Source organism: Bufo gargarizans, chromosome 1 (assembly GCF_014858855.1).
Source record: "Bufo gargarizans isolate SCDJY-AF-19 chromosome 1, ASM1485885v1, whole genome shotgun sequence".
Taxonomy (NCBI): Eukaryota; Metazoa; Chordata; class Amphibia; order Anura; family Bufonidae; genus Bufo; species Bufo gargarizans.
Genome location: NC_058080.1, coordinates 668,556,066 through 668,577,379, shown reverse-complemented (window position 1 = coordinate 668,577,379; position 21,314 = coordinate 668,556,066). Strand labels below are relative to the sequence as shown.

At 43.0% G+C, this 21,314-nt stretch overlaps 1 protein-coding gene across 1 annotated transcript in view; it reads left to right on the top strand.

Moving 5' to 3' along the window:
• LOC122929491 (proteinase-activated receptor 1-like) overlaps positions 1-20,712 on the top strand; it is a 35,734-nt gene extending 15,022 nt beyond the window's left edge. Inside the window, exons 3-6 of the mRNA XM_044283095.1 lie at positions 9,834-10,778; positions 15,111-15,241; positions 15,325-15,395; positions 20,547-20,712. Of these exons, the coding sequence (XP_044139030.1) occupies positions 9,834-10,778; positions 15,111-15,241; positions 15,325-15,395; positions 20,547-20,712 (1,313 nt within the window). The remainder of the gene's footprint in view (positions 1-9,833; positions 10,779-15,110; positions 15,242-15,324; positions 15,396-20,546) is intronic.
• Positions 20,713-21,314: the final 602 nt, after the last annotated feature.

Sequence of the window (21,314 nt, the reverse complement as noted above, 5' to 3'; positions counted from 1 at the left end):
GAAACGCGTGCAGCCATCATTGCGTTGCATAAAAATGGCTTCACAGGCAAGCATATTGTGGCTACTAAGATTGCACCTCAATCAACAATTCATAGGATCATCAAGAACTTCAAGGAAAGAGGTTCAATTCTTGTTAAGAAGGCTTCAAGGCGTCCAAGAATGTCCAGCAAGCGCCAGGATAGTCTCCTAAAGAGGATTTAGCTGCAGGATCGGAGTGCCACCAGTGCAGAGCTGTCTCAGGAATGGCAGCAGGCAGGTGTGAGCGCATCTGCAAGCACACTGAGGCGAAGACTTTTGGAAGATAGCCTGGTGTCAAGAAGGGCAACAAATAAGCCACTTCTCTCCCAAAAAAACATCAGGGACAGATTGATCTTCTGCAGAAAATATGGTGAATGGACTGCTGAGGACTGGGGCAAAGTCATATTCTCCGATGAAGCCTCTTTCCAATTGTTTGGGGTATCAGGAAAAAGGCTTGTCCGGAGAAGAAAAGGTGAGCGCTACTATCAGTCCTGTGTCATGCCAACAGTAAAGCATCCTGAGACCATTCATGTGTGGGGTTGCTTCTCATCCAAGGGAGTGGGCTCACTCACAATTTTGCCCAAAAACACAGCCATGAATAAAGAATGGTACCAAAACACCCTCCAACGGCAACTTATTCCAACAATCCAATAACAGTTTGGTGAAGAACAATGCATTTTCCAGTACGATGGAGCACCGTGCCATAAGGCAAAAGTGATAACTAAGCGGCTCGGGGACCAAAACATTGACATTTTGGGTCCATGGCCTGGAAACTCCCCAGATGTTAATCCCATTGAGAACTTGTGGTCAATCCTCAAGAGGCGGGTGGACAAACAAAAACCCACTAATTCTGACAAACTCCAAGAAGTGATTATGAAAGAATGGGTTGCTATCAATCAGGAATTGGCCCAGAAGTTGATTGAGAGCATGCCCAGTCGAATTGCAGAGGTCCTGAAAAAGAAGGGCCAACAGTGCAAATACTGACTCTTTGCATAAATGCCATGTAATTGCCGATAAAAGCCTTTGAAACGTATGAAGTGCATGTAATTATATTTCACTACATCACAGAAACAACTGAAACAAAGATCTAAAAGAAGTTTAGCAGCAAACTTTGTGAAAACTAATATTTCATTCTCAAAACTTTTGGCCACGACTGTATATTCTTCAAAGTTATCCAATTTGTTCACATGTTTAAAGGGAGTCTTTCACCTAAACTGACCATTATAGAACACTAACACCATGATCTGCATTATAGTCCCCATATTGGAATGCTACTTACCGTATAGCTGTCCGTCGCTTATTTTCACAAAAAAAAACACTTTTATTCGATATCTTAATTAGGTTCTGAAGGTGCCCAGGAGTGCGTTCAAACGGCCAGTGCCAGGCCCCTCGTCGCTTTTCATATAAAAATCTTTTCCCTTTTCACCCCTCTGGCCCGCCCTAGGTTCTTCAAAAATCCAGCGCCAGTGTCGTTCACAAGATTCGCCGCGCCTGCGCACTTCATTCCCCATTATGGGCAGAGGCACAAGGCCGGCTAGATGTATGGTCCGGCTAGATGTACGGGCCGGCACATGCGCATTAAACGCTCTTAGGCCTCTGCCCATAAGGGGAGATGAAGTGCGCAGGCGCGGCAAATCTTGTGAACAGCGCTGGATTTCTGAAGATTTCTGAAGAACCTAGGGCGGGCCAGAGGGGTAAAAGGGGAGGGGTTTCATATGAAAAGCGATGAGGGGCCTGGCTCCGGCCGCTTGAACGCACCCCTGGGTACCTTCAGAACCTAATTAACATATCAAATAAAAGTGTTTTTTTTTTGCGAAAATAAGCAATGGACAGCTATACGGTAAGAAGCATTCCAATATGGGGACTATAATGCAGATCATGGGGTTAGTGTTCTATAATGGTCAGTTTAGGTGAAAGACTCCCTTTAACCATCCCAGGACCGCTGCACGCAGGCGGAAACCCTGTTATTCCTCCTAGACGCGCCGCCGCGTCATCTCGCGAGAGGCAAGATTTCCTGTGAACGCGCGCGCACACAGGAGCACGCATTCACAGGAACCGAAGGTAAACCAGTGGATCTCCAGCCTGCCAGCGGCGATCATTTGCTGGCAGGCGGTAGATGCAATTTTTAACCCCTGAAAGGTATATCAGACGCTGTTTTGTTAACAACGTCTGATATACCTGCTACCTGGTCCTCTGGTGGTCCCTTTTGCTTGGAGTTGCTTGCTTGCTTATAGTTATATCTACTGAGCTGTGTGTGGCTCATTTTTTGCGGGACAATCTGTAGTTTTTATTGATACCATTTTGGAGTGTGTGTAAATGATCAAATTTTTTGGGTAAGAGAAGCAATGAAAAAATGGCAAATTGGCCATTTTGACCCTTTTTTACCGTTACGCCATTCGCCGTATTGAAAAAATATTTTTATAGTTTAATAGTACGGGCGTTTTCAGTTGCTGTGATACCCATAATGTTTATATTTTTGCAATTTAGATTTTTTTTTATTATACGGAAAGGCGGGCGATTTAAACTTTTATATTTATAAATTTTTTAATATATTTAAAACATTTTAATTTTCTGTAATGGTTTTCAAGCTCATATGAGCCTAAAAAATCTGATTTAAAATTTTGAACAATCATGTATTTTTAAAACTAGTTTATTACTGTCTATTGTACATTTCTTATGTTGACCTGCTATCTGGTGGCCAAAATATTAATACTCTGCGTCTCCTCAGTCCCCATTGGCCGCCAGGAGTGTCAGTAGGATTTGCTGAAGCGCGAGCTTCCGGGTTTTTGATACTTGATGCCATGGTCTCAATTGATCATGGCATCTACAGGCTTTAATTATTGCGATTGGGCTCCAAGTTTGCCTATAGCTCCAGTGCCGTACATGTACGTCCCTGGTAACGAAAGGGTTAAAGTGATACAGACAAATTACAATAATTCCCTGGTTAAGTTGGAGTACCATCTCACCAGCTCCATCTATTGGAAGTGGCTCCCTAAGACTCATAAGGAGGCACTTCCAATAGGTGGTAATGGTGAAATGGTTTTCTTTCTTGGGATATAGCTCTTTGCATATTTGTTTCCCATGGAGCATTGCCAATAAGTCTTCTTACCATGGAGTACTCCCAGTAAGTCTCCATACAGAACTAGTCTCTTTAATTCACTCTGATAGGATGGGAATACTCTCTTGTCCACCTTCTTAGTCTAGATACTGTATGGGTATTTACATACAATCACTCCTCAGGAGGGCATGGATACTTGAATGTCACATCATAACACACAGTCCCTTAAAAGTACAGTAAGTATGGTGTTTTCACTCACTAAGAGGCCAACATGCTTGTTGGTTCTCATGGAGAGGCACTGTTTCTATAACCATATGCAGTCCAAAAGATGTACTGGCCTCACTACCCAGGGTCAAAGTTAAGAGTTGAAACCACCAGTTGTTAAGCTCTTGCTCAATCCTCGCAGCTACAACTCTATCTCCCGGACCTTGGCAGGGTGTCATCTTACTTGCCCCATCCAGGTCAACTGTGTCCAGGGGCTGATAGGGGATTGTCTACATTACTAGCTGAGTGGGAAAAGCTATAAACTAGTTGAGTGTTGTTAGGCATGGTGCTGGAGCTCTGGTAGAGAAAGGAGAAGTGCATCATGGGTTTGGTTGGATACAGCATCAGGAAGTGCAACATATGGGATGGAAATAAACCAGAGTGATGGGTTTACATGGTGAAACCAGGTGAGGAGAATCCAAACTGAAAAAGAAAAAGCATAGGGAAGATGTACATGAGGTAAGCAACTATATGATTACTATCTATAGTAATCCCAGAAAAGTTATCATTATGGGAGATTTCAATCTTCCAGATATAAACTGGAAAACCAAAATAGCAAGTTCTACCAGGAGTACAGATATTCTAAATTCCCTACTGGGGTTATCCCTACAACAAATGGTTGAGGAGCCAACCCGGAGGGAGGCCATTTTGGATTTGATATTCACAAATGGGGATTCGGTATATGATGTCATTGTAGGCGAAACCTTGGGATCTAGTGATCACCAGTCAGTGTGGTTTAATATAAGAACTGTGAAAGAGTCCCACCACACAAAAACAAAAGTTTTAGATTTTAGAAAAACAGACTTTTCAAAAATGAAATTAGTCATAAATGAGTCCTTATCAGACTGGAACGGATTACATGGAGTCCAGGAGAAATGGGACTACTTAAAAGGTGCATTATTGAAGGCAACAGAAAATTGCATTAGACTTGTCAGTAAAAGCAAAAAAAGGAAGAGACCACTGTGGTACTCGGCAGAAGTGGCCCAAATCATTAAAAATAAAAAGCTAGCATTTTGTAATTATAAAAAAAACCAGAGCAATGAAGATAAGGAAATCTACAAGATTAGGCAGAAAGAGGCCAAGCAATTTATAAGAACTTCTAAAGCGCAGGCAGAAGAAAAACTAGCTCAGTCTATGAAAAAAGGGGATAAGACATTCTTCAGATATATAAATGAAAAAAGGAAATTAAAACAAGGAATAACTAAATTAAAAACAAAGGACGGAAGGTATGTAGAAGAGAATAAAGGGCTAGCCGACTGCCTTAATGAATACTTCTGTTCAGTTTTTACAAAAGAAAAAGAAGGAGAAGGACCTCCACTAGAAAGGATGACTATTAAATCGTTTGATGCATGTGTCTTTACAGAGGAAGATGTTCTAAGTTTGCTGTCTAAAGTGAAGACAAATAAGTCACAGGGGCCTGATGAGATACACCCAAAATTATTAAAAGAGCTTAGTGGTGAGCTGGCAAAACCGTTAACAGATTTATTTAACCAATCATTAGTAACAGGAGTCGTCCCGGAAGATTGGAAATTGGCAAATGTCGTGCCCATTCACAAGAAAGGTAGTAGGGAGGAATCGAGCAACTATAGACCAGTGAGTCTGACATCAATAGTAGGCAAATTAATGGAAACCCTATTAAAGGATAGGATTGTGGAACATCTAAAATCCCATGGATTGCAAGATGAAAAACAGCATGGGTTTACTTCAGGGAGATCATGTCAAACAAATCTTATAGATTTTTTTGACTGGGTGACTAAAATAATAGACGGTGGAGGTGCAGTAGACATCGCATATCTAGATTTTAGTAAGGCTTTTGACACTGTCCCACATAGAAGACTTATCAATAAACTGCAGTCATTGAGCATGGACTCCCATATTGTTGAGTGGATTAGGCAGTGGCTGAGTGACAGACAACAGAGGGTTGTAGTCAATGGAGAACATTCAAAACAAGGTCATGTTACCAGTGGGATTCCACAGGGATCTGTACTGGGACCAATTTTGTTTAATATCTTCATAAGTGACATTGCAAAAGGCCTCGATGGTAAGGTTTGTCTTTTTGCTGATGACACAAAGATATGTAACAGGGTTGATGTTCCTGGAGGGAAACGCCAAATGGAAAAGGACTTAGGAAAACTAGAAGAATGGTCAGAACTCTGGCAACTGAAATTTAATGTGGATAAGTGCAAGATAATGCACCTGGGGCGTAAAAACCCAAGGGCAGAATATAGAATATTCGACACAGTCCTGACCTCAGTATCTGAGGAAAGGGATTTAGGAGTAATCAGGGGCGTAGCGTGGGGGGGGGCCAGGGGGGCCGTTGCCCCGGGCGCCAAATTGTAGGGGGCGCCAGGCAGAAGGCAGTAAAATGAGGGTGATGGAAGCCTATGGCTCCCATCCCCTCCGTTCCGCCTGGCATCAAGCTTTAAAACGCAGTAGAGCGGCGCAGGAGTCCAGGAGATCGTGATTATATGACCGTGACCTCCTGCGCCGGGTCTCGCGAGATGACGCGATGACGCGGCGCAGGAGGCCACGGTGATGTGTTCCTGACTGCCTGCGCCGGGTCTCGCGAGATGACGCGATGACGCGGCGCAGGAGGCCACGGTGATGTGTTCCTGACTGCCTGCGCCGGGACGCCCAAGCAAAGACTGCAAGAGGTGATGAAGAGAGGTGAGTACTTTTTATTTTTTTTTATGTAAGTACTGGGGGCCATACTGGGGGCACTATGGAGGTGGCCAGTATATTTAAAGAATGGGTACCGTTTTATATTATACAGAGGGGCCATGATACATTATACAGAAGGCCATTATATATTATAGTTATACAGAGGGGGCCATAATAAATAATAATTATACAAAGGAGCCATTATATATTATACAGAGGGGCCATTATAATAATACAGAGGGGCCATTATATATTATAATAATACAGAGGGGCCATTATATATTAGAATTATACAAGGGGGCCATAATATATAATAATTATACAGAGGGCCCATTATTAATAGCCTCTCTGTATAACTATAATATATAATGGCCCCTCTGTAATATTAGGATATATAATGGCCCCTCTGTATTATTATAATATATAATGGCCCCTCTGTATAATATATAATGGCTCCTTTGTATAATTATTATTTATTATGGCCCCTTCTGTATAACTATAATATATAATGGCCCCTCTGTATTATTATAATATATAATGGCCCCTCTGTATAATATATAATGGCTCCTTTGTATAATTATTATTTATTATGGCCCCTTCTGTATAACTATAATATATAATGGCCTCTCTGTATATTATATATAGTGACCCCTCTGTAATATTAGGATATATAATGGCCCCCTCTGTATTAATATTATATATATATAATGCCCCTCTGTATAATTATTATATATAATGACCCCTCTGTAATATTAGGATATATAATGGACCCTCTGGATAATTATTATATATAATGGCCCCCTCTGTATTATTAGGATATATAATGGCCCATTATATATCCTAATATTACAGAGGGGTCATTATACAGAGTGGGGCATTATATATAATAATAATAATAACTAATATTAATAAAACTCTGCAGAGATGTGACGTGGCTGAAAGAAGGTGTCATGGCGGTCTTATCTCTGAATGAAGATGCTGAGGAAAGTCTACATCACAGGAGACGTCACTGGATGGATGAGGTATGTGGTGCTGTATTATACTGTATATTTTGTAGTGATGTATGTAATGTCCAAACACATATTTGTTATACGGTAGGGTTCGGGGGTGGGGGGGGGTGGATTGAGAATTTGGCGCATCCCTGCTGCATCCTGGCCCCAGACTTCAGGTCACACTGTGCGTGTTCTGAATTCTGGGGCCTTATACCCATCTACTACATCATCTGTACTTAGAGCGTTGTCACCATGTTATCTGTGGTGTTACATAGGACTGCTACATTAGCTGTAAAAGGGGCGTGTCCACAGGTTGGGAGGGGGGGGGGGGGCGCAATACATGGCTCGCCCCGGGTGCTGGCAACCCACGCTACGCCACTGGGAGTAATTATTTCAGAAGACTTAAAGGTGGGAAGACAATGTAATAAAGCAGCACGAAATGCAAGCAGAATGCTTGGCTGTATAGGGAGAGGTATAAGCAGTAGAACGAGTGAAGTGCTTATGCCGCTGTACAGATCACTAGTGAGACCTCACTTGGAGTATTGTGCGCAGTACTGGAGGCCATATCTCCAGAAGGATATAGATACTCTAGAGAGAGTTCAGAGAAGAGCTACTAAACTAGTACATGGATTGCAGGATAAAACTTACCAGGAAAGGTTAAAAGACCTTAATATGTATAGTTTGGAAGAAAGAAGAGACCGAGGGGATATGATAGAAACTTTTAAATACATAAAGGGAATCAACTCGGTAAAGGAGGAGAGCATATTTAAAAGAAGAAAAACTACCACAAGAGGACACAGTTTTAAATTAGAGGGGCAAAGGTTTAAAAGTAATATAAGGAAGTATTACTTTACTGAGAGGGTAGTGGATGCATGGAATAGCCTTCCTGCAGAAGTGGTAGCTGCAAATACAGTGAAGGAGTTTAAGCATGCATGGGATAGGCATAAGGCCATCCTTCATATAAGATAGGGCCGGGGCTATTCATAGGATTCAGATATATTGGGCAGACTAGATGGGCCAAATGGTTCTTATCTGCCGACACATTCTATGTTTCTATGTAAACCCTTTAAAAATCATTACTCAAAAAGCAGAGTATTTTTTTCCTTTGTCCTATGCATTGAAATCTTAACATAACTATACATACTGTGTGAATTTTTAATCTTCAACATGTCAATTTAAGTTTGTGGATATCTGACATGGATGTGGAGGGTTAAATTCACAGCAAAATTCCTATGATTTCATGCAGATTATACCACTGCAAGTTTTGGCCTGACCTGCTGCAGATTATCCTGCACGTGTGGTTTTACCCTAATATATCCTTTATTCTTATGCTCCTTCTTTGATCTGATCTTAATTCAAATTGTACAATGAAAACACAACTTGTCCCACAAAAAAAAGTGCTACAGTATGAGAAAAAAGTTATGGCCCTCAAAACAAAAACACAAAACAATGTGACAGTTTTTATGGGGTTAAGGCCTCATGCACACGGCCGTGTGCATGAGGCCTTGCGGATCCGCAAAAAGCGGAAGCCGCCCGTGTTGCCTTACGCAATTTGCGGAACGGAACGGGCGCCGGCAATATAAATGCCTATTCTTGTCTGCAAAGCGTGGACAAGAATAGGACATGTTATATTTTTTTAGCGGGGCCGCGGAACGGAGCCTCGGATGCGGACAGCACACGGAGTGCTGTCTGCATCTTTTGCGGCCCCATTGAAGTGAATGGGTCCACATCCGAGCCGCCAAAACAGCGGATCGGATGTGGACCCAAACAACGGCCGTGTGCATGAGGCCTAAAAGGTAGAGATTCTCTGTAAATAATGGTGGTGTTTTTTATATACATTATGGCTCACAGTGGACTAAAAATGAAAAAGTTATACTCACCCATACTCAACCTTACTGCTGTTCCAGTGCTCCTCTCCACTTTGTGGTCCCAGCTCAACAACCAAAAAAAAAGGCAATGCCTGCTCAGCCAATAAGGGAGACCCACCTAAGCAAGGCTTTGGCTAAGTGGCTTTTTCCTGGCATTTTTTGTATGTTAAGCCAGCACCAGGAAATGAAGAGCAGCATCAGCAGAGCAGCGATACGGAATTGGCGATGGCAGTGGCGTACATAGAGAAGTAAGGGCCCCATATCAAAGATCAAACCAGGCCTCCCACACAGGACAGAAGGGTTTCTGCCTAAACCCTTTACAATGACCTTGCTTCATTTGCTAAAAGTTGTTCCTTCAGAGAGTAGAGTCCTGACCAAATTTTTCACCCCCAGTAGAAAAGGAGATAATTCCAACTAAGACTGGGCCCCCTCTTGCCCTGAGCCCCATAGCAGTAGCACATTCTGTGGCTATGGTAGTTACGCCCCTGGGTGAGGGTAAACAAAGCTTCTTTTTCATTTTGAAACCATGGTGAGCCATATATTAAAAAAATGAAAGGCGTTATCCAGCATTTATTAAGTGATAGCCTATCCCTAGGGTAGGTCATCAGTAGCTGATTCTCGGGGTCTGACAGGCTGCACCCCTTCCTATCAGCTATTCAGGTCTAGCTCCGTCGCCGGATGTCAGTGCCAGAAATCCGCAGCACCATCAGTTGTGTACTTGACTTCAGTGAGAGCAGCACCGTAGCATTTAGCTCCCTCCACTACAATGTTGAAGGTGCTGTGTGGTTCCAGTGCCGACGTCTATCCATGCAGCTACACCCAAACAGCTGAGGTGAGGGTGATTGGTGGGTGTGTATCCTGAGCATAGGCTACCACTTAATAAGCTGGACAACCCCTTTAAGATAGAAATTTATATTTACATGTCCTAAACATTCAAACTTTTGAAAAATATATAAATATTTTTTTTTTTAGTTGTTTACACTTTAAAAGAAGTCACAAAATTCTACCTCTACAGTCAGTGGTTGACCAAGTTTGTACCATCAATCTACATCGTGGTGTTCACTGTGGCTCTGCCTCTAAATCTGATGGCAATTGTAATATTTCTATCAAAGATAAAAATCAAGACGCCGGCGGTGGTATATATGCTGAACTTGGCGATAGCAGACGTGCTTTTTGTTGCCGTCTTGCCTTTCAACATTGTTTATAGATTCTCAGGGAACAACTGGAAAATTGGAGAAGGAATGTGCCGCTTTGCCACTGCGGCATTTTACTGTAACATGTACTGCTCCATCCTGCTCATGACAAGTATGAGTGCGGACAGATACATGGCCGTGGTGTTTCCAATTCACTCTCTTACCTGGCGTACAAAAAAACGATCTTGGCTGGTGTGTGTCTTCATCTGGCTTGTATCTATTGCTAGCACTGTGCCTCTTCTCATCACCAATCAAACTCTTTACGTTGACGGATTGGACATTACAACTTGCCACGATGCACTGGACTTAAAAGAGCAGCAGAGCTTTTACATGTACTACTTCACTGCCTTTTCTTCTATATTTTTCTTCTTTCCATTAATCATTACAATCTTCTGTTACGCTGAGGTTATTCGGGCCTTGAGTGAAAACCCCAAAAACATTAAAAATTCTTCTTCTAAGAAGAAGAGAGCTATTCTCTTATCCATAATAGTCCTTTCTGTGTTCATGATTTGCTTTGGCCCAACAAATATCATCTTTTTAATGCATTATCTGCACTTTCATTCTGGACATTCTGACTCTCTATATTTTGCCTACATTCTGTGTGTTTGTATCAGCAGCATAAGTACTTGTCTGGATCCTTTAATGTATTACTATGTGTCATCGAGGTGTCGGAAATATGTATATAGCCTATTATGCTGTAAGATGTCCGATAAACTAAAGACCGGTCAGTCCCATGCAATCAAAGATTCATCTACAGAAAGTTCACCTCTTAAGTAAATGAAGTTTAATATTTGGCTATAAGTTTTTGCTATGTATATTTCATGAATATATGGATTTAAATGTGGTACTGGAATTATTACTGTACTTTCAGTGCCCAAGTGCATGCCCACAAAATACTGCATGGGTGTTGTTCTTTTTTAGAATATACTATTTAACATGGAGGAGAATGTAAAAGGTAGCTCTTATATCATGCAATGGGTGTGCAGCTAACTGAAAAGGACATAAGGGAGGAGCATTGTAAGAAGAACCCTATCAGCTACTCCTAGCCAATCAATAACTTAGGGGGGCTGTTCTCAATTATTCTGATTGGCTGAGAGCTGCTAGCAGACATTACTATCCTCAGAAGGCTCCTCCTTCTTGTCCTTTTCAGTTGGTTGCTTGCACAGTTTACAATTTTGTAGTGAACCTGGACTCAGGCATAAACATATCAAAAGTATTCTATGGTTGGTAATATTACCTTATAGCTAACCTGTAATGTGATTTATATTCTTACTTTTTTTTACTTTGTGAATAAAATGATATATGCACGATATTGTGAATGATTGAGTACAACGTTTTCTAACCCAGATATATCGAACACATCCATCTATCCAGTTGCATACAGACCACGGAGGCAGACCACGCAGCTGCCATGGAGCCCAGGGTGAGAGGGAACCTCACACAGAAATGTTTACTCAGCTTAGGCCCTGATTTATACACCACAATTATATACCTTCACTCCAGAATTCTGCTGTCAAAAAAGTCGCAAAATAGGGGGGGGGAAATTTATCATGAGGGGAATATTTGAAGTCAGTGTAGCGCACCCGTGGGTGTGCCTTAGAAGTGGAATAGCAGGTTCAGATTTCCCTTTGCTCTGGTGAACTCCCTTTTTCTTCCCCAATGCTCAGACACAGTTTATATTAACAATGGGCCCGTTTATTTTCAACAATGTGACCCTAAACATAATATTGGTAAGCAGTAAAACTTGCACAGAATATTACTAGTTATAAAATTACTGCAGTATTACATGCAATGCGCGATCAAACAGCTTCTTGCACAAAAATCTCAATCAATTACACTTTTCTCCACAGGGTGTCTCTCTCTAACAAGTTTCACTGCTAAGATAAACTATGGTGAGAATAGAATAAAAGTTAGATATTGACTCTAATCATATAAGAATACAACAGCTGAGTATATTAAACCCTGTATAAAGCTTCCAACGCTTAAATATACCCAAAGGAAACACAAATATAGTCCCTGCGTTAGCAGAAAAGAAAAGGGAAAATAGTTGGCAGCTGCATGCGTTGGGGCCCGTCTTCTCGGTTAAATATTTATAACAGTGGCGGACAGTGTAGCTCACTTGTGCAGAAAAATCCTTAACTGGTGTCCAAGTCCAGAACCTATGATTCCCTGCACTTTACTAAGTTATATGATTCAGAACGGGGTCCTTAGGCTCTAAGCATTTGTCTTGTGAAGATTTCAATATCAGCATGAGAAATATACACTAGCAGAGTCCACACAGTGTCTTCCAGACAAACAGCTTGTATAACTGCAGCTGGAGGTGAATGCAGGGTATTAGTTTGTGTTGGTCTCACACTCTCCTGGATGCAATGTTCATAATACTTTAATATGGTGTGCAGATCTGTTACCTCTGAGAGCAGAAAATGCCAGCAGCTCACTACCATTTAGTCTTTCTCCTTCCAAGAAACAATCCACTCTCTCTCTGGTCCCAGTGCAGTATAATGCTTGATCTTCTGTCTGGCCAGACAATCCAGTAACTCTATATTTAACAGCATACACTGCATCCTTTCTTTCCAGCCTTCATCGCACACCCAACAAAACCCTCCTCCTCTGGAACTGTCCTCTCCAAACTTGATTCCTAGTGTGAAGCAGCAATCTTTTCTAAGAGCACCCCTAGTGGGCAGAACTGTGCACTGCAACTAATGAGGGAAAGAAAAGGTTTAGCATTAAACATCATCATTGCACAAAATCTATGGGGTGTTACATCAGTTTTGCTTGAGTCTGCATTGGTGTACTGTACTTTGTGCCACATTTATCAAATGTTACTTCTTGTTTGATAAATCCACGTCTTGAAAAGCTTCTCCTGTTTTCCCACTCCACCCTCCTCCATCCTCGCAATGATAAATCTGGACTGACATTCATTAACATAGCTAGCCACACCCACTTTTCCACCCATATTACAAAACTGGAGTGAGTGGTGTAAAAATGCAAAAAAAGTCACAAATTGTTGCGCAATCGCTTAAACTTTTTGACACCAGAATTCTGGAATGAAGGTCCAAATCAGGGCCATAGGGCTTTTGCGACTTTTCTGCATTCACTTGCTCAAAATTGAAGCCATTGCACAACAATTTGCGACTTTTTACACGTACTTGTGACAAAATGTTGCTACTTTTTGCGTTTTGACACCACTTACTCCAGTTTTGTAATATGGGTGGGAAAGTGGGTGTGGTTAGCCATGTTAATGAGCGTCAGTCCAGATTTATCATGGCGACTTTTAAAAATAGTCGCAATCTCACTCCAGGAGGAGGGTGGAGTAGGAAAACTGGAGCAGCTTTTCTAGACAGAAGTGTTAGAGTTTAATAACGAGACAAATTTATCAAACAAGTGACATTTGAAAAATGTGTCATAAAGTTCTCCAACACAGACTCAAGCAAAACTGACTTCAAATATTTCCCTCATGATAAATTCCCCCCATAGTGTTCGCCTTCAGCCATTACTTGGAAAAGTAAAAAAAAAGTAGATAGACGTGTAATCGCTCACCCTTTTACAGCAGTACCGCACCTCTTGGATCTCCACAGGAGATAGAGGAACCCAGGCTTGGCTGTGTCAGTTCAGTCCACCCCTTAGGCCCCTTTCACACGAGCGAGTGGGTGCAACGCGTGATGCAAACGCATTGCGCCTGCACGTAAACTGGATCCAATCATTTCAATGTTGCTGTGTACATGTGCGTTGGTTTTCACGCATCACTTGTGCGTTGTGTGAAAATAGCAGCATGTTCTATATTCTGCGATTTTTACGCAGCGCTGGCCCCATAGAAGTGAATGCAGCTGCGTGAAAATCGGATGCGATGCGTTTTTCACGGATGGTTGCTAAGAGATGTTGTTTGTATACCTTCAGTATTTTTTATCACGCGCGTGCAAAATGCATTAAATCGCATTGCACCCGCGCAATAAAAACCGAATGACTTTGCCTGTGAAATCGTGCATTTTTCACCGAACGCATTCACAACACATCCGGACCTAATCCGGACACGTTCGTCTGCAAGGGGCCTAATGCTGTAAATCGTGGACAAATCTTCTGGCACTTGAGGTTAAAAACTCATCATCCTTCCTCATGGCTTATCCACTATCCAAGTGTGAATGCCTAGTGTATATACATGAAAGTCATGTGGTGTCTCCTCCCCGGTGGTGTTGACTTCCTTAGGCCGAATGCACACGGCCGTGTGCGGGCCGTGGAACCGCGGCCTGGATCCCTGCCGAGAGCAGGAGCGCACGGCGTCATTGGTTGCTATGACGCCGTGCGCTCCCTGCTGCCGCCGCAATACAGTAATACACTGGTATGATCTATACCAGTGTATTACTGTACTGTGGCAGCAGCAGGGAGCGCACGGCGTCATAGCAACCCATGACGCCGTGCGCTCCTGCTCTCAGCAGGGATCCAGGCCGCGGTTCCACGGCCCGCACACGGCCGTGAAACACGGCCGTGTGCATTCGGCCTTAGGTGAATAAAATCATAGAGGTCATCTCCCTAATTAGCACATGGCAGCACAGCAAGGCAAGTGGAAAACTTTATCGGGGTAATTTATCAAACTGGTGTAAAGTAGAACTGACTTAGGCAACTTTCACACTAGCGTTTTACGGATCCGTTTGAAATTGATCCGTCGCACAAATGAAATAACGGAGGTGAACGAAAACCATTTAAATGGATCCGTTTGAACGGATCCGTCTGTAAAGCAGATCCGTTCATCACGTTTGTTTCCATTTTTGGCTTCTGTTTAGCGGATCCTTTTTTAAGGAGAACGCGTGTCTCCAAGTGTACACCCACTTTTACAGTGTATTTAAGCAGGGAAACCTCCATTTAGGCTCTTTGTATTTTGGGACCATGTTGCCTGCACACTTATGTCTGCGATTGATGTTACTAATCCTGAAAGCGAGATGGAGAAGACGTGCCCAGGAAAGAAGAAGATGCCGGGATTGGGTCCAACCGATAACTTGGGTCCACCCGATGACCAGAGGCATTCTTTCTGTCCTGTATTTGGAACTTCTTGCGCATCCAGAAAACTATATGCACATGACTGTTGAGAGTTACGACCAGCTACTGCAGCGCATTTCTACACGCATCGAAAGACAGGATACCCGCTTCAGAAGGGCAACTTTCTCCTGCAGAGTGGCTAATGCTGACAATAAGGTAAGGATTGTCCTAATGTTTTTTGGTACAGCTGTATATATGATTTTTTTTATATTTATTTATATTTTTTCATTTTTTCACAGGTTTCTTGCTACGAGAGAAAGTCTGTCATCGCTGCATTACCAGTATCGGATGGGAATTTTGACGATCTCCAGTATAGTCCACTATACTTGTCGTGCCTTGTGGGAGGTATTGCATGAGGATTACATCCCATATCCAACTACAGAACAGTGGCTTCAGATTGCAGACAAGTTCCTGGAAACCTGCCAATTCCCTAATTGTGTCGGAGCTGTGGATGGGAAACACATAAGGATTATAAAACCTTCCGGAAGCGGCTCTGAATTCTATATCTACAATAAATACTTTTCAATTATCTTGATGGCCATTGTGGATGCCAATTATCGGTTTGTCGCTGTTGACATTGGAGCTTATGGGTGGACAAATGACTTGATGGCTTTCAAAAACTCAGCAATAGGACACCTCCTGTATTCAAAGGACTTTGGATTGCCACCTCCGAGACCTTTGCCAGGTACTGATGGACCTCCAATGCCATTTGTGGTAGTAGGGGACGAGGCGTTCCAAATGTGTGCGAGAACCTCATCAAGCTGTACTCTAGCTGTGACTTGAACACAGCTAAGCCCGTGTTTAACTACAGACTGACACAAGCTAAACGACTGGTGGAGTGCGCCTTTGGCATTTTAGTTGCAAAGTTGCGTATTCTCACCAGAGCCATTAATCTTAAGGTTGAAACTGTAGATGATATAGTCAAAGCTTGTGTAGTTCTACATAACTATCGATTATCAGAGGAACCAAGAGGTTGATTGCACACTCACCAGGCTGCAGCATCTGGGATATCGTTCATCCCTTGCCGTGGCCTAAATGAGAAACAGTTTCGCCGATTACTTTGTTTCTGAAGCGGGCAGAGTGAGTTGGCAGGATACTGTTGTTTAATGCTGTTTATTTCTGATCTTCTCTTAAAGTTTTTTTTTGTATCCACCTTCTTCTTCTTTTGTACTCAGCAATAGTGAAATATTTTATTTTTTTCACACAAGCTAATGCCACCCCATGCCATAGTTCACGTTGTAGCATCACTCCTGTGAACATGCACATGGTCCTAATCCTCATGGGTGGCATTAGCTTTTGTGAAATAAACGTGAAGGGTAGTAGCCACACATATGGTTATTAAAGGGGTTGTCTCATCTTAGACAATTGGCGCATATTGCTAGTATATGCCCCACTTAGGTGTGGGTCCCAACGCTGGGACCTACACCTATATCGGTGACATAGCCTTACTAGCCTCCGCCTAGCAGTGTGTTATTGTAAAGAAAAAAGGAATTGTTCTGCCCGTTCCTGCTCAGGGCAAGGGATAGCATTGGAGTTTGAAATGTTCTGTTGCTAACATCAAGGCAGCTGCCCGGGTGAAATTCTAGTTAATTCTTTAACAGCAGCGTGTCCCTTGTGCTAATCACGCTACTTATGTGAGAGCGTTATCTGGAAATCACTAACTGAAGAGCGAAATTGAAATTCAGCGCTCTGTAGCTAATGAATTCGGGATGATGCTGATTCACATGGACCGTGATTTCCACAAAAGGCACAAGATTGACTAATGAACAAGCATTTGCTTGTTTGTGCCAATCATAGGGAATATGATCAATAAGGAGCTAAAAGAAAGCCCGTTATTGATTGTGCAACATGTAATGTTCAAGGTTTAGCCACCTTTAGCACTACTGCCATTTTGAAACTAAAACTCCCAAGGGCGTTATAATAAACGCAGAGTAGTGAGCCGATGGGAGTTTTACTTTCACAGCAGCTGGAGTGCCCAAGGTTGCTGATCCCATGTACTGGACAATTAAAACACACACAGTCAAGTAAACATTTTTTTTTTTATTACTGAAAAATCTAACAATGTATAGATAAATATAAAAAAAATAAAAAATACAACTGGTGAAACTTGGAAGGGGAGGTGGACTGTCGAAGTGTGGACTCTCTGGCAATGCTAGCCCCCCTGTCCTCCGTGTAGGCTGAATAAAAATGACGGGCCCCAGGAAAGAATACAGGACGAATTTGTGGGGTGTGGAGAGAGGAAGGGTCAGAACTGGAGGGTTCCCAAGCATGTGTGGAGGAGGTAGTTTGGAAAGAAGTGGGAGGAAGATGGTGTGGAGGAGAAAGAGAAGAAGAATGAGGCAGAAGGGAACACATGGGAGCTGTAGAGTAGATGGAGTGGCACTGCACTGACGATGTAAGTCCCTTTATTTTGGAGAAAACATCACCAGAGTACTTGGCGGAGATATATGCAGCATATACTGCTAACAGTGGTGCTCAGCCCAACATGTAACTAGATTGTTACTATTGCGATAACTTGTATGAAAAAGAGACAAGGGCGGCACTCACCAAACTTGCAGAAGTAGTTTCTTTATTCCATGTCGATATAAGGTAGGGAGCAGACTACATATGTGCGTGCATCAGAATCAGAATCAGCTTTATTCGCCAAACACGACACAATCGATCCTGCCCGGAATTGGGTTAGGCCCAGGTACTGGCATAGTACTAGTGGTTGACAAGAGGCGGTGGGGAACACGGGGAGGGAGGGGTAGTAAGGTTCTGCGATGGGCACAACAGGGGCGAAGGATTATGAGCGGGTGATGGGGCGTGGTGAGTTCAGCAGTCTGGCGGCCGTTAGGAAGAAAGTGTTCAGCCTCCTCGATGTCCTTGCAGGGATGGCCTGATACCTGCGGCCGGACTTTAGACGTCTGAAGAGATGATGGCCCGGATGGGAGTGGTCATTGGATATTTTCAGAGCCCCGGAGCGCAGTCTGTCGGAGAAGACAGAGTCAAGGGGTGGTAGTGGCAGTCGGGTAGTTCTCTCCGCCGAGCTGATGACCCTTTGTAGTTTGCGCTTGTCACTTGCTAAGTGTCTGATAGCTTCCTTCATCAGCAGGATAAGGCGACGGCCGTTTCGCACCTCTGTGCTTTATCTGGCCTATAATCAGGTGATAAATTTCACCTGCTTTTAAAAGACCCTGCTGTGACGCGCCTCTCTCTACGCCGCTCAGGCGCAGCGCTCACCTGGCGCTCACCTGTGCGTCACAGAGACAGGATCGCGTCACTGTGTGAAAGATACATTACATTAAAAATAATACAAATCAATCATGCAAACAATATTATGTGAGCAGAAAGGCACAAAAAGATCCCCATATCGATCTTATCATTGAGATCTAACGGACCCATTGCGCCTGCACGCAAGATCCACTTGCTCTCTCTCCTGAGTAATTCCTTATGCCCTATCGCCCCCTTGTGGCAGACTGTGTATGACTTCTATTCCTGCAAAGCTAAGTGTCTGATAGCTTACTTCATGTTCCTGTCTCATGTGTTCGATCAGGCATGTGCAGCCCTTGCCAGTAGTGAGTGAGTTAATGTGTTCTCTAATTCTTTCTTGGAGACATCTAATTGTTTTCCCTATGTAGAACCTGCCACATTTACATTTCAGCAAGTACACCACATATTTACTTTTGCAAGTGATTAGAGTGTTAACCCTATGCTGGATTCCTCCAAAAACCAGGGTATCCCATTGCGGATTAAGTTTGCAACATGAGCAATGACCGCATCTGTGGTTGCCCTTGGGGCCCCAGTTTTGGAGCCATGTTTTTTGTCCTTCAAGGTATGGCATTTTCTGAAGGCAACGATTGGTGCAATATTTTTTATCCCTGTCAGGGATTCATCTCTTTCAAGTATGTTCCAATTATTTCTAATTACCTTTTTTTATATGAGGGGCCATTGGTCCAAACTTGAAAGAGAAAACAAAGGGGTTAAGATTTTGTTTTTCCTTTTTTTCTTCTTCCTGACCAGTCAAGGTCACTTTGGAATTTTTGGGGAGTCTTGTGAGTGCAGCCTTTCTCATGGCTTCATTAAGTAATTTTAAAGGATAACCCCTTGCTAGGAGCCTGTTTTTTAGGTCCAAAGCTTGTCTGTCATAATCTTCCTCAAGTTTATTAATACGTTTGAGTCTAACAAGCTGACCGTAAGGTATGGCTCTTTTAACACTAAGGGCATGATAGCTTGAGTAGTACAACAGTGAGTTGGTGGCCGTGGGTTTACGGTATCCCTCAGTCACCAACTCACCTTGTCTCATAGAGATGTCAACATCAAAAAATTTGAGGTGTGAACCTCCGAACTTACAGTATATGTAAATAGCATATTCATATTATTCGATGTATTCAGGTGTTGTACAAATGTATCTTAGATACGTGTGTATAAAAGGTAGGAAGAGATTGGAAAGCGCATAGATAAACTTGTCCTCAAAATTTGTTAGGTACAAATTTGCAAAAGTACATGCGACCGGTGTGCCCATGGCTGTGTCGAACTTCTGCCTGTACCACGTGTCCCCGAATCTAAAGGCATTGTTTTTGAGGATAAGTTCCAATGCGTCATGAATAAAATTGGAGCAAGCCACACTTTTGCCGGTGTTGGCCAAAATGTCAGTCACCACCTGAATGCCTCTATCTTGGGGGATACGCGTGTACAGGTTTTCAACATCCAGTGACACAAGTTGAAAACCCTCCTGCCACTGTATAGCATTCAGTGCCAGCAGGAAATCACCATCCAAGGAGACATAAAAGAAAAAAAGAGGGATACATTTCTCCGGGACAAACAGGACTTCGATGGAGATAGAATCGTCAATTGGAACCCAAGAAACGCAGACAACAACGCAAAAGAAGCGATTACCGGACTACCGATTCGGACTCCAGCGATTCTGATGAGGCTATGGCTCAGGGCAGTGCAGATACTGGTAGCAACCAGTATAGCCCGTCCCCTTTAGGAAACACACCAGAAGGGGGAGGGGGAAAGGGAAAAACAAATACAAAACGGATACAAAAGGAAACAAGTGTCTTGGAGACAATAGCAGATCAAGCCGCTTTAAGCCTTTTACACAATTTGGTCATTAACCTGACCGGCTCCATGCTACCACCAGACTGTATGAGGGTCCTCAATAGGGGGCTCAACTACAGTTTGGTGGAGCAGTTTGACCCGGTTGGGTTTGAAATAGATCTGTACAAAGCCGTTAGGAAATTGACACTGAATAAGTTATTCAGTAGAGTCCAACCCACAACAGAAAAGGAAAATAAGGAAGGTGAAATACCCGCACTCATAGGTCCTCTAGGGTTTAGTGCAACAGCTAACTTTGATCCTATGGAGGTAGCCTGCCTCCAGTGGAGTCGTCACTCGATATTCCCACCCAGCAACCTACCGGTGGTGGTTTCCAGGGGGTTGTTAGGTCCACATTTAATCCTCCCTTGTCTGCCGGCAGTTCCATTTATATATTTCAACAAAAAGTGCTAGAAGGGGTGAAAGCCCTAGTGTACCCCACAGCAAATAAGTATTTAGACATCGGGGAAGAAAAAGCCTTGAAGTGGCTACAAACCCGCGATGACATGGTTATAAAGCCGGCAGACAAGGGAGGCAATGTGGCCTAATGACCACACAGTATTACGTGACAGAGGCTCATCGACAACTTCACAATAAAGAAGTATATGAGATATTACAGACAGACCCCACACATTATGTACAGGGCCTGATACGGAGATTACTCCATAAATAATTTGAGCTTAACATTCTGTCACGGAAGACTGCAGAAAAATTGTTGCCATTGTTTCCTTCAAAACCCTCATGGTACTTTGTACCTAAGGTGCACAAGTCACTGACCCAGCTCCCTTGCATCCCATAGTGTCTGGGGTAGGATCAGTGACTGAACCTCTGTCACGCTATGTAGACTGGTTGCTCAGACCTATGGTCAGGTTTGCACCTTCTTACCTGAAGAACACATCGAATTTCCTGCTGGCACTGAATGCTATACAGTGGCAGGAGAGTTTCCAACTTGTGTCACTGGATGTTGAAAACCTGTACACGCGTATCCCCCAAGATAGAGGCATTGAGGTGGTGACTGACATTTTGGCCAACACCGGCAAAAGTGAGGCTTTCTCCAATTTTATTCATGATGCATTGGAACTTATCCTCAAAAACAATGCCTTTAGATTCAGGGACACGTGGTACAGGCAGAAGTTCGGCACAGCCATGC